Genomic DNA, 13,426 nt, shown 5'->3' on the forward strand with positions numbered 1-13,426 from the left:
CAGTTAGATGAACGAATAAAGTAATGAATGTATAGGCCAAGAAATAGTTACATAGAATGTTACAGATTATAAAGAAAAAAAGAGTTGGGACTTCTGGGGAACATGACTTTTCAGGAACAGGTGAAGGAAGAAGAGTCAGGGAGAGAGCTGGGAAGGAACAATCAGAGACTTACAAGGAATAATAAGAGTGTGGCATCATGGACACCAAAAGAGGAAGGTTTCAAGAAGTATTACATACACTAGTCATTTCTGTGTGGCAGCAGTACTGTCAGGCTTGGCTGGGGGCTGGGCCAGGCGTCAGCCCAGGCAGCTCAGGCCTGTCGTTCGGCCTGGGGTCTCCTACTTGGTCTCTTCCCCTACTCTCTGGGAAGAGGAGAGAAGAAAACAGAGAGGAGGAAGAGCAGGAGACATGTGTTTGCCTGCTGTAGGTCAGATCCCTACTCTCACAGGCTCTCCCTCATCCTCTCCTACCCCCTCACCGTTCCTGAAGATACTTTCAAGGATTTCTAGAAGGAATCTCCAGGAAATGCCAGGGGCCTGTTGTCCTACTTTGTGGCAGTTTTTGCATTGCTGCTCTGATGGTTTTACTTGTCTCCATCCCCCACTGATCACAGGGTCCACACCTGTCTTTTCACACATACATCCCCAGGACCTAGCCAATGTATTCGATAAATGCTGTTAGATTCTGGACGAACAGCAATGAGTGCATAGCGTTGTCATCCTCTGTAAGCCTCGTGAATTTATCATCCATCCATTCAGCTTCTCCCTCGTGGAGTGCAGCACAAAGCTATGCACTCAAATCTCCGGAAAACATATCTTTACAGAATTAACAGCAAGAAGGCTCTCAGGTATAGTGATAAAGAGAGCGAGCGGGCTCTAGATCAAATCTGGATTAGAACCCTAGCCTACTAGTCACAAGCTCAGTGACTTTGGACCAGTCACTCAACCTCTCTGAATCAGTTTCTTGAAACATGAGGAGAATAATTGTATCTTCTTCACGGGATGTTGTGAGAATTAAATGAGAAAATACTTGTAATTAGCACCATGTCTGGTTCATGGCAAACCTAAAACCACATTAGTTACTATTACTCCTACTGTTTTATTATTAAGAGGAGTAGGTAAGGGCTTTCAGGAACGTTTTCTAAATACCTCTTTTTTTTCAAAAGAAGGCCCCATATATTAAGTTATTAAATCTCACAGATACAACAGATATTCATTTTGTCAGTTTAATTTTGTAACTATTTGCCAACTGTCTTCCATGTACCTAGCATGTGCTAGAAATTGCTGGTCATACCAGAGAACTGTCTACCGTGGTTCCTGCCTTCAAAGAGTAGAAGAGGAAAGCTAAATGGCATGATAAAACTAGAGCACAGTAGGTCAATATGATCCTGGGGCAGGATGACAGGTGAGGTGGGTGGAAGCAGAATCCATTGGCAGTGAGGAGAACAGCATGAAGGTGTGGCTGGAGAAAGTGTGGGGAGCTGTGGGAGTCTGTGTTGGGCCCTGGATGCTGGTCTAAGACCGGACGCAATCTAGTAAGGGATTTCTTACCTTCTCTTCCATGTCTGTTTTGGTAACAAGCACCTCTTCGGCAAAGCCCACTTCCCTCTCTCGCTTGATTCCCCGCCCATCCTTATCAAAGACCTTCCAGGTGAACAGGCAGCCATCCTCAGCAGCGGTCAGCAGGTATTGGTCATCAAAGGTGATCAACATCTAAGGAGAAAGAGATCAGGGACAGGAAGCTTTCTGAGGCCATGAGTGACCAGGATGAGCTGGCTATTGTGTAAGGTCTTGCTCTTCAACAGCCTGGGTAAAGCCTCATGAGAAGGAAGACTGAAGCCTGGGTAAGAATGAGACAGGAACCCTTGCGGGCTTCTGTTAATGAATAAAAAACTGAGGCTATGTTTACATTCTCTTTGGACTTGGTCTCTTAAGGGCCAACAATCTCTCTCTCTCTATATATATACACACACATATATACATTTATATATAACTATATATAACTAGTTGCTATCGAGTCGATTCCAACACATGGTAACCCTATGTGTGTAAAAGTAGAATTGTGCTCCATAGGGTTTTCAATGGCTGATTTTTTGGAAACAGATCTCCAGGCCTTTCTTCCAAGTGCCTCTAGATGGACTCGAACCTACAACCTTTTGGTTAGCAGCCGAATGCATTAATGGTTTACACTACCTGGGGATGCCCACACACCTATTAGAACAGCTAAAATAAAAAATAGTGACAATACCAAATGCAAAGACGTGGAGAAAATGGCATTGCTGGTGGGAATGTAAAATGGTATAGCCACTCTGGAAAATAGCATGGCAGTTTATTAAAAAACTGAACATATACTTACCATATGATCCAGCAATAGCACTCCTGGGCATTCATCTCAATGAAAAATTATGCTCACACAAAAACCTGTACATGATTGTTCATAGCAGCTTTATTTGTAATAGTAAAAAAAAAAAAAAAAAACTGGAAAAAATCAGAATATCCTACAACAGGTGAATGGTTAAACTGTGGTACATTCATACCATGGACTACTGTTGTTGTTGTGCTGACGAGTTGATTCCAACTCATAGAGACCCTGTAGGACAGAGTAGAACTGCCCCGTACGGTTTCCTAGGCTGAAATCCTTACAGGAGCAGATCACTAGGTCTTTTCTCCTGTGAAGCCGCTGGTGGGTTTGAACCGCTGACCGCGTGGTCAGCAGCTGAGTGCTTAACCATTGTGCCACCAGGGCTCCTTCACAGACTACTACTCAGCAATAAAAGGAATGAACTACTGATGCGCAAAACTACTTGGATGGATCTCAAGGGCATTATGCTGAGTAAAAAAAGCCAATCTCAAAAGGTCACATACTGTATGATTCCATTTATAAAAAATTCTCGAAATGACAAAATTATAGAAATGCAGAACAAATTAGTGATTGCCAGGGCTTAGGGATGGTGGTGGGTGAGGGGTGTGGACGACTATAAAAGGGTAGCACAGGACAAATCTTTGTGGTGACGGAATAGTTCTGTACCTTGATCATCTTTGTTACAAGAACCTACACATGTGGTAAAATGACACAGAACTGTACACACACGTTGCACCAATGTCAATTTGCTGATTTTGATATTGTACTATAGTTATGTAAGATATAATCATCGGGGAAGCTGGGTGAAGGGTGTACACAGGGCCTCTTAGCTATCTTTGCAATTTCCTGTGAATCTATAGTTATTTCAAAATAAAAAGTTAAAGAGTCAGTTGTGAAAAATGTCTTCTCCAATCAGCGTCTCTCAATATGTGCCAAGAACTTCAAAAATGGCAATATTCTTTCACTCAGGAATTCTCTCTCTCTAGGACTTCTAGCCTTAGGAAATAACCAGAGATGAGTATACAAATTTGTAGAGTAAGATATTCACTGTAGTTCACAAGATAATCTAAAGTCCAGCTATAACAGAAGAGTTAAATAAATTATGGTCCATCATATGACAGGATATTTATGCAGCTACTAAAATCATGCTTTTGAGGAATATTTAATTATATGGAAAAATTCTTGCAATAGTGTTAATAAAGCAGGTCATAAAAGCATGTACAGTGTGATTTCCATTTTATTTAAAACACACAAAATACATACAATAAGAGTGAAAGAAAACACACTAAAACATTAACACTGATCCTATTATAAGTGATTTTTATTTCCAAAATAAACACGTATTGCTTTTATAACTAGAAAAATAAATATCATATCAACTAAATTTAGTACATCTGAAGGGAAAAAGGAGGAATATGTTATAGTAACTTACTTTGGACTCAAGGCCCACACTGAGTACAGGAATGTCCCAGATTATAATGAAAACCTCTTTCTTAATAAGAATAGTGTCTGCAGGTAAGCCAATATAGAGTTTGGGACATAATTAAAAAATTCAGGTGGTGGTGTTATTTAATCAGGAATAAGAGAAGGGAGGAAAGGAGACACACATTTTCCCAGTGCCCGTTGTTTAGGAGCTCCTCATAAATATAGAAACTACTTTTTTAGAGTGGAGAATGGGAGGGCAATTTACAAATGTGTGTTCAAGTTATTACCCCTGGGGTGGCCTTCTGCACCCTTAGGGAGGGGCAAGGGCTAATCTCCCTGCCTGTGACCCCCTTTGTTGTTGTTGTGTGCCATCAAGTCTGACTCACAGTGACCCTTTAGGACAGAGCAGAACCGCCCCATAGGGTTTTCTAGGCTGCAATCTTTGCAGGTGGGAAGCCCTGGTGGCGCCAGTGGTTAAAGCACTCTGCTGCTAACTGAAAGGTTTGCAGTTCGAACCCACTAGCTGCTCCTTGGGAGAAAGCTGTGGCAGTCTGCTTCTTGTCTTGACAGCAGTGGGTTTGGTTAATCTCTATGGGAGCTGATAGCCAGGTCTTTTCTCCTAAAGAGTGGCTGGTGGGTTCAAACAGCTGACCTTCAGGTTAGCAGCTGAGCGCTTAATCACTGTGCCACCAGGACTCCTTATGTGTCTCCCTCTAGCCCAGGGCAATTCTCTGGAAACAACTGCTGTGTGCTATTAGCAGCCAATACTCACAGCAGCTGTGGGATGGGTGCACTGACCAGGTAAAGGGGATCTGGGTGGGGTGGAGCACCTATAGCACCTATTAAATGGCCAATTATTATTCACAATAATATGGTGAACAATCTTGTACATAAATATTTAGGTGTCTGATGACATCCTAGGATAAACTCCTAGAAGTGGTTTGCTGTTGTGTGCCGTCCAGTCGATTCTAACTCACAGTGACCCTACAGGACGGATTAGAACTAGCCCCTAGGGCTTCCTAGGCTGAAATCTTTACAGGAGCCTATCACCAGGTCTTTTCTTCCACGGAGTGGCTAGTGGGTTTGAACCACCAATCTTTCAGTTAGCAATTGAGTGCTTAACCAGGGGTCCTTAAAAAAAAACAACCATTGCTGTCAAGTTGATTCTGACTCATAGGGGTCCTTAGAAGTGGTTTAAACAAAGGGTATTAACAGTCATAAATGTTTACTGAATGGCTGCCTGGATGAATAAATACAGAGAGAGATGGAATAAGGAGAGAGGGGACGTTGGGAGGTTGAAGGGATAAAGAAAGTACGTAGAGGGCTGGATTAAACGGATCTATCTAAAGCTAGTTCTGAGATTGGGCCCCTGAGGAGCGGGTGCCCTCTCACCTTGGTGACAGGAGCAGCATGGGCCTGGTACTCGTTGAATTCTTTCTGCAAAGGCAGAGGGTACTTCATTGCACGAATGGTTCCCACTGAGGTGCCCACAAACATCATGCGCCCAGAATGCGAGATGACAATGGCTGTGTAGACAACGTCAAATGCTGACATCTCTCGAAGGACCTGGAACATGGATAGCTCTGCTGAGTGTGGGGGGAGAGGGAGTGTCCCCATGTCATTCTTCTCTCCTCTAATAGCAACCTATGACAAGGTTTCTATTTTAAAAATGTGTGTTTTTTTTCTGTCCCTTATAACATCTGGTATAATACCTAGCACATAGAAGGCAAAAATTACACATTTCTTGGTTGCTTGGCTGATGAATAACCAGTTCTAGAAGTTAGAAATAATACCAAAGACAGTAAATATATAGCACTTCCTCAGTGCCGACCACTGTTCTACATCTTTTACATGTTGTAAGTCATTCAATCCTCACAATCCTTTGAGGTAGTTACTGTTTTCCTCATTTTAAAGATAATGAGACAGTCACAGAGATGTTAAGTCACTTGCCCAAACTCACATAGCTAGTTAAGTGGCAGTTTGGCTTCAGAGTCTGTGCTCTTGACTGCTACGCTATGCTGCATCTTCAACTAAGAACATGATGCGGATCATACATTTATTAATGTCCATTATATAAGCAAGACTATACTCATCCATCCATCCAGCCACCCACCCACCCATCCATCCATCCATCCACCTATCCACTCACTCACCCACTAAACATTTATTGAACATTGCTGTGGGCCACACAATGTGCTAACTAGTAGGGGATACCAAGAGGAGTATAACACGGCCCTGCCCTAAAGGAACTTTATTCTGGCAGCGCATTTTATAAAAGCCACCAAAGAATGAGGACAACGCTACTTGGGAGCACACAGGAGAGACAACCTACTCTAAGCTGTGTCCCATCCATGAGGAAACCCGCCTCAGGTCAGTTTGCTGCAGTGGTAGCTCTGTACTTTCCCAGGCACCAGCACCATAAGAATGACAGCACTGACGAAAAGCCAGAAAAGCCAATGACGATCACCTGTCTTTGGCTCCTGGAGCAAGGCACAAGCCACATTTGTCTACTGAGGTATCAGTATGAAGGGTCTCTGCTGAGCTCTTCTCTCCTCCCTCACCTATTTGGAACCAAATGTGGTAATTCCGAAGTTTCAGAATTTGAGGATTCCAAAGGAATACAGTGGCAAGCCTAGGTGATAGCAGCTGACTGTAATTCTGTTCTTAGCCCAGGAAATTATGTGCAGACAGAAGGGTAAAGAATAGTTTAGAGATGCCACTAACCTCCATGCTTAGCAGGTGGAAGACAAGTTGCAGACAGTAAGCAAAATGGAAATGGAAAAAAGTCCCATGATTTAACCCAGTCAGGTAGGGCACTGGACAGAAAATTCAGGAAGTAACAGTAAATGAGTTGAACCAAAAGGAACATGGAACCAGGTGTCATCCCAGGAAGAAGGGACCCTGTTCTCACTCGCCCTCTTTCCATGCATATTTTCTGCTGTAAGCTTGGGAGTCTGTCTTCTGCTATTCAGTGCAGCAGCCCAAGGGCAGTGGCCGGGACAGACTCACTGAAGAATCTGCAATCTCCTTGAGGGTCTGATCCGATCCAACAGCAAAGATAATTTTGGCATCGGGGGAGATGTTAACGCAGTTATAGCTGCAGGACTTGAGCACACATTCTGTCTCTCTTTTCCCTGTGGTCAGATTCCATTCATATACAGCACCATCTGTGCCACCAGAAATCAGCCTGCTGTCATCTGCATTCCAAACAATTGAACGAATCTGCAGGGGATGAAGACATACCTAGTTAGAGTGCGCAAGTGCGTGTGTGCACACATGCACACACACACACCCCAACATGGAAAAAGGGGTCAACTCTTCACATGTTCCACTAGACTGAGGCAGAATGTCCTTTCCTGATACAAGCTCTTCAGTAAGCACAAAACATAGCTTCTTGAGAATGTTTACATTCCATTTTCCAAGATGCTTATAAAATACTGAAAATGAAACATTTCCGTTTCTTGTTCACTTTATGAACATAAAAACCAAAACATAAGTTTTTTTAATGCTACAATCAATCAATTATTGTTACGTTTTAAAAATTTTTTTAAATATTTTGAAATGATTATCTATTCACAGGAAGTTGCAAAAATAGGACAGAGGGGGAACTTCTGGAATGGCAGAATAAGGAGCTCAGCTGACCCTCTCTTCTACAAAAAAAATTAACTGGTAAAAATTATAAAAACAATCATCTAAAGTCTCTGTAAATTGTTCTAAGGGCATACAGCAGATGAAGAAACATTCACTTAGGAAAATCTACTCAGTCTCATTAAGAACAGTCTGTAGTACTTGAGCCATGACCTGCTCCTTTACCCTGCCACTTCTGGAAACTTTACTTCTGTGTGCTCTACTCTAGGCCAGGTATGGCCAAGAAGATGGGGATCTCCTCTCCTCCCAGTTCCCAGTCTTGGGCTATGATTTCACCCCAAGAGGGGAAGCCTACTGTCATTTCTCATCCCCACCCCAGCCCCATGTTGCAGAAGCTTTGTTCCAGGCAGGTGTGGCCAAAAGGACAGGATCTCGCTTCCGCTACCCAGCTCCCACACATGGAGTAGAAGCTCTACTCCAAGCATTGCAGGCCAAGACTACTGGTGCCCTGGTTGCCCCTGTTCCAGCTTGCTCAGAGGGTGGAGGTTCCATGTTGTCTTAGTTACCTAGTGCTGCTATAACAGAAATACCACAAGTGGATGCCTTCAGCAAACAGAAGTTTATTCTCTCACAGTCTGGTAGGCTAGAAGTCCAAATTCAGGGCATCAGCTCCTGAGGAAGGCCTTCTCTCTCTGTTGGCTCTGGAGAAAAGTCCTTGTCGTCAATCTTCCCCTGGACTAAGAGCTTCTCCAGGCAGGAACCCTGGGTCCAAAGGACGTGCTCTCCTCGCAGCACTGCTTTCTTGGTGGTATGAGGTCCCCCAAGTCTCTCTGCTCACTCCTTTCTTTTATATCTCAAAAGAGATTGGCTTAAAACACAACCTAAGCTTGCAGGTTGAGTCTTGCCTCATCAACATAACTTCTACTAATCCCATCTCAAAAACATCATAGAGATAGGATTTACAACACACAGGAAAATCATATCAGATGACAAAATGGTGGACAATCACACAATACTTGGAATCATGACCTAGCCAAGTTGACAGATATTTTTGGGGGGACACAATTCAATTTGTAACACATGCCATGAGAGAATAGCTGAGAAAACCAGGGGCTTTCACCTAAACTCCCCCCTTCTCCCCCCGCCCTGACAAGAGCTCACTCACAGAGTAGGGATTGTTACTCCTGGAAAAGCGAGACCCTGAAAATCCTATCATGCACAGTTCTACTCTGATACACATAGGGTTGCCATGAGTTGGAGTTGACTCACCTGCAACTAGTTACCCTGGTTGGTCCCCAGCTCTGATGCAGTGGTGCAAGGGTTCTGCCCAGGGAAAACACAGGCTGTAAGACAAAGAGGTCTATAGCTCTGCCTGACAGACTAACTTTATTTGGAACAGAGTATGGAGAACTTTATGCCTATGGGTGTTGTCTAAAACAATGGAAATACTGGTGGAGAGCAATTAAGAGATGCTAGTAGCTCCGTGGATACAAGCAAAAAGTCAGAATTTGTAAAGGATTGGTATTAATTTTTCGTCTTGAGTCAGTTTTGGTAATTTGTGTCTTTCTAGGAATTTGTCATATCATTACGAAATATTCTTATTTATCTCTAGTAATTTTTTTAAAAGTTTCCTTTGATATTATTACAGCTACTCCACTCTTCCAAAAAAATAAATGAGGAAGGAACACTTCCTAACTAATTCTATGATACCAAAAGCAAACAAAAACATCACAAGACAGGAAAACTATAGGCCACTATCTCTATGAATATAGACACAAAAGTCTTCAACAAAATACTAGCAAACCAAATCCAGAAATATATACAAAGGACTACATACAATGATCAAATGGGATTTATCCCAGGAATGCAAGGCTGATTTAACATCTGAAAATCAATTAATGTAATAACCATACTAATAAAGGACAAACACAATATGGCCATCTCAATAGATGTAGAAAAAGCATTTGACAAATTCCAACCCCCTTTCATGATAAAAACACTCAATAAACTTGCAATAGAATGAAATTTCCTCAACCTGATAAATGGCATCTATGAAAAACTCACAGCTAACATCACACTTAATGGTGAAAGACTGAATATTTTCCCTCTAAGGTCAAGAAAAGGCAAAGATGTCTGTCCTTGTCACTTTTATACAACACTGTACTGGAGATTTTAGACAGGGAAATTAGGCAAGAAAAAGAAATAAACAGCATCCAGGTTGCAAAGGAAGAAGTAAACTATCTTTATCTGCAGATGACACGATCATATATACAGAAAATCCTAAGAAATACACTAAAATATTATTAGAACTAATAAATGAGTTCAGCAAGGCTGGAGGACACAAGATCAATATGCAAGTCAATTATATTTCTATACACTTGAAAAAACAATCTGAAAATGGAATTACAAAAACAATTCTATTCACAATAGCATCAATGTGAATAAAATACTTTGGTTTAAATTTAATAAAAGATGTGCAAGACTGATATACTGAAAACTACAAAACAATTTTACCTAATATTTTCCAACTTGATCTACAGATTTAACACAATCCCCATCAAAATACCAGCTGGTGTTTTTGCAGAAATTGACAAACTGATCCTAAAATTCATATGGAAATACAAGGAACCAGAATAGTCCAAACAATCTTCAGAAATAAGAACAAAGTTGCAGGACTCATACCTGACTTAAACACTACAAAGCTACAGTAATCAAGACAACCAAGACAATTCTTACTTGCATAAGGATAGACATCTAGATCAATGGAATGTAATTGAGAGTCCAGAAACAAACCCATACGTTTATGGTTAATTGATTTTTTATTTTTTGATGCTCCAACACACAATTTTTATTTTTACATTCCCCTCTCCTCACAGCTGTTCATCTAATACCATCCATTTTTTTTAAGTTGAAAATGTTTTTTTTTAAAAATTGTATTTTAGATGAAGGTTTACAGAACTAGCTTCTCATTGAACAGTTAGTACACACATTGTTTTATGACATTGGTTAACAACCCCATGACATCTCTCCCTTGTCTACCTTGGGCTCCCTATTACCACCTTTCCTGTCCCCTCCTGCTTTCTAGTCCCTGCCCCTGGGCTGGTGAGCCCTTTTAGTCTCTTGTTTATGGGCCTGTCTAATCTTTGGATGAAGGGTGAATATGGTCAACTGATTTTTGACAAGAATGCCCAGACACTTTAGCAGGGGAAAGCATAGTCTTTTCAACAAATGATGTTGGGGCAACTGGATATCCACATGAAAAGAATTAAGTTAGACTCCTACCTCCTACCATACAAAAAATTAACTCAAATGTACCATAGATCTAAATATAAGAGCTAAAGCTATAAAACTCTTAGAAGAAAACATAGAAGTTTCATGACTTTGGGTTAGGAAATTGTTTTTTTTTTAGATACAACACCAAAAGCACAAATGACAAAAGAAGAAATAGATAAACCGGACTACATAAATATTAAAAACTTCTGTACTCCACAATTAAAATAAAAAATTTTTGATACAGTCAAAAAAGTGAAACAACTCACAGGATTGGAGAAAATATTTGCAAATCATATATCTGATAATGGACTTGTATCCAGAATATATAAAGAACTCTTACAACTCAATAATAAAAAAGACAAATACCCAGTTAAAAACGGGCAAGGGATTTGCAGAAGTTATATAAATGGCCAATAAACACATAAAAAGATGCTTAATATTATTAGTCATTGTTGTTGTTAGTTCCTGTTGAGTCAGTTCCATCTCATGGTGATCTTATGTATAACAAAAAGAAATGTTGCCTGGTCCTGTGCCATCTTCATGATCGTTTGTATGTTTCAGTCCATTATTGTGGCTATTATGTCAATCCATCTCATTGAGGGTTTCCCTCATTTTTGCTGTCTACTTTTCCAAACATGATTTCCGTTTCTAGTGATTGATCTTTCTTGATGACCTGGTCAAAATAAAAGAGCTGAAGTGTCACCATCTTTGCTTAAGGAGTACTTCAGTTTTATTTCTTCTAAGACTGATTTGTTGCAATCTTCTGGCAGTCTATCTTCACCAGCACCACAATTTGAATCCATCAATTCTTTTGTCTGCCTTTTTCATTGTCAAACTTCTGCATGCATATGAGACAACTGAAAATACCATGGCTTGGGTAAGATGAACATTAGCCATCAAAGTGACATCACTGCTTTTTAAAACTTTAAAGATCTTTTGCAGAGATTGTCCAATGCTTGACATCTTGACTGCTGTTACCATGGACACTGTTGATCCAAGTTGAATGCAAACCTTGACAGCTTCCACTTATTTATCATGATGTTGTTTATTGGACCAGTTGTGAGGATTTTTGTTTTCTTTACATTCAAGTATAATCCATACTGAAGGCTGAATAAGTCATTAGGGAAATACAAATCAAAACTATGAGATACCACTTCACATTCACTAGGATGGTTATAACCAAGAGGTAGGCAATAACAAGTTTTGATGGGATATGGAAAAATTAGAAACCTCATATATTGCTGGTTGGAATATAAAATGGTGCAGCTGCTTTGAAAAACAGTTTGGATTTTCTCATAAAGTTAAACATATAGTTACCCTATGACCTAGTAATATCACTCCTACATATATATGTAAGAGAACTGAAAACATGTTCACCCAAAAAACGTGTACATGACTGTTCATAGCAGCATTATTCATAATTGTCCTAATGTGGAAACAACCCAAATGTCCATCAACTGATTAATGGATAAATAAAATGTGGCATATTCACACAACAGAATGTTATTCAGCAATAAAAAAGAATAAAGTATGGATACATACTATAACATGGATGAACCTTGAAAACATGCTAAGTGAAAGATGCCAGTTACAAAAGACTATATGTTGTATGACTCTATTTATAGGAAATATCCAGAATAGACATAAAGTAGATTGGTGGTTGCCTAGGGCTAGGGGTGAAGTGGGGGTAAGGATAGAGAGTGACTGCTAATGTGTATGAGGTTTCTTTTTTGGAGGATGAAAATGTTCTAAAATTAGACTGTGGTGACGGTTGTATAATCCTGTGATCATACTAAAAAACATTCAATTGTATACTTCGGATGGGTGACTTACATTTAAAGAAAGCTGTTACAAGTAGTATAAATAGTATTTACACAATTGATTTTTAAATTTATGTCCACACAAAAACCCCACATAAATGTTTACAGCAGCTTTATTCATAATTGGCCCCAAACTGGAAGCAACCAAGATGTCCTTCAATAGGTGAATGGATAAACAAACTGAGGTACATGCATACAATGGAATATTATTCTGTAACAAAAAGAAATGAGCTATCAAGCCATGAAAAGACATAGACGAATATGAAATGCATATTGCTAAGTGAAATAAGTCAGTCTGAATAGGATATAATACTGTATGATTCCAATTACATGACATTCTGCAAAAGGTGAAACTCTAGAGACAGCAAAAAAATCACTGGTTGCCAGGTGGGAGGGATGAATAAGTTAAGCACAGGGGATTATTAGGGCAATGAAACTATTCAGTAGGATACTCTAATAGTGGGTACATGACATTATGCATTTGTCAAAGTCCATAGAACTTTCCAACACGAAGAGCGAACCTTAATTATGCAAAGTAAAAAAATCATTTAGGAGGATGGAGGAATCCCAGGAAAGAATGCAGATTGTGACAATAGAGTCTAACTGCATTACAAATGTGGAAAAAACCTTACTGAAGGGGGAGGGACAGAAACTGCTAACCTAAGTAACTTTGGAACTGAATGAAGTTTGTAAGACTCAAGGCTAAAGGAACTGCACATAAGCTAATAAGATTGTTTACTATGGAGGTACAAGGTAACAATTGTGATACATACATTCTGGAATTGAATAACTAAGTAAACGGATGGTGGATCGTGGGAGCCAGGTTTCTTCATGTTGGAGCTGGAATTTGCAAATAAGCAAGAAGAGGAGGCTAGAATGACCCATGTATTAATGTATTAGGGTTGGAGACAGCAGTAAGAACTCACGGTAAGATTAATACAGATATTACTTAATATAC

The 13,426-nt window shown here is 40.2% G+C and overlaps 1 protein-coding gene across 1 annotated transcript in view; it reads right to left on the reverse strand.

Annotated features, from left to right (window-relative positions):
• The window catches only part of CFAP57 (cilia and flagella associated protein 57), a 105,503-nt gene that overhangs the window by 42,426 nt on the left and 49,651 nt on the right, over positions 1–13,426 (reverse strand). The window contains exons 9-11 of the mRNA XM_004371863.1: positions 6,797–7,009; positions 5,180–5,353; positions 1,552–1,713 (exon numbers count right to left, since the gene is read on the reverse strand). Of these exons, the coding sequence (XP_004371920.1) occupies positions 1,552–1,713; positions 5,180–5,353; positions 6,797–7,009 (549 nt within the window). The remainder of the gene's footprint in view (positions 1–1,551; positions 1,714–5,179; positions 5,354–6,796; positions 7,010–13,426) is intronic.

The sequence above is a fragment of the Trichechus manatus genome, unplaced genomic scaffold, assembly GCF_000243295.1.
Source record: "Trichechus manatus latirostris isolate Lorelei unplaced genomic scaffold, TriManLat1.0 scaffold00015, whole genome shotgun sequence".
Lineage (NCBI taxonomy): Eukaryota > Metazoa > Chordata > Mammalia > Sirenia > Trichechidae > Trichechus > Trichechus manatus.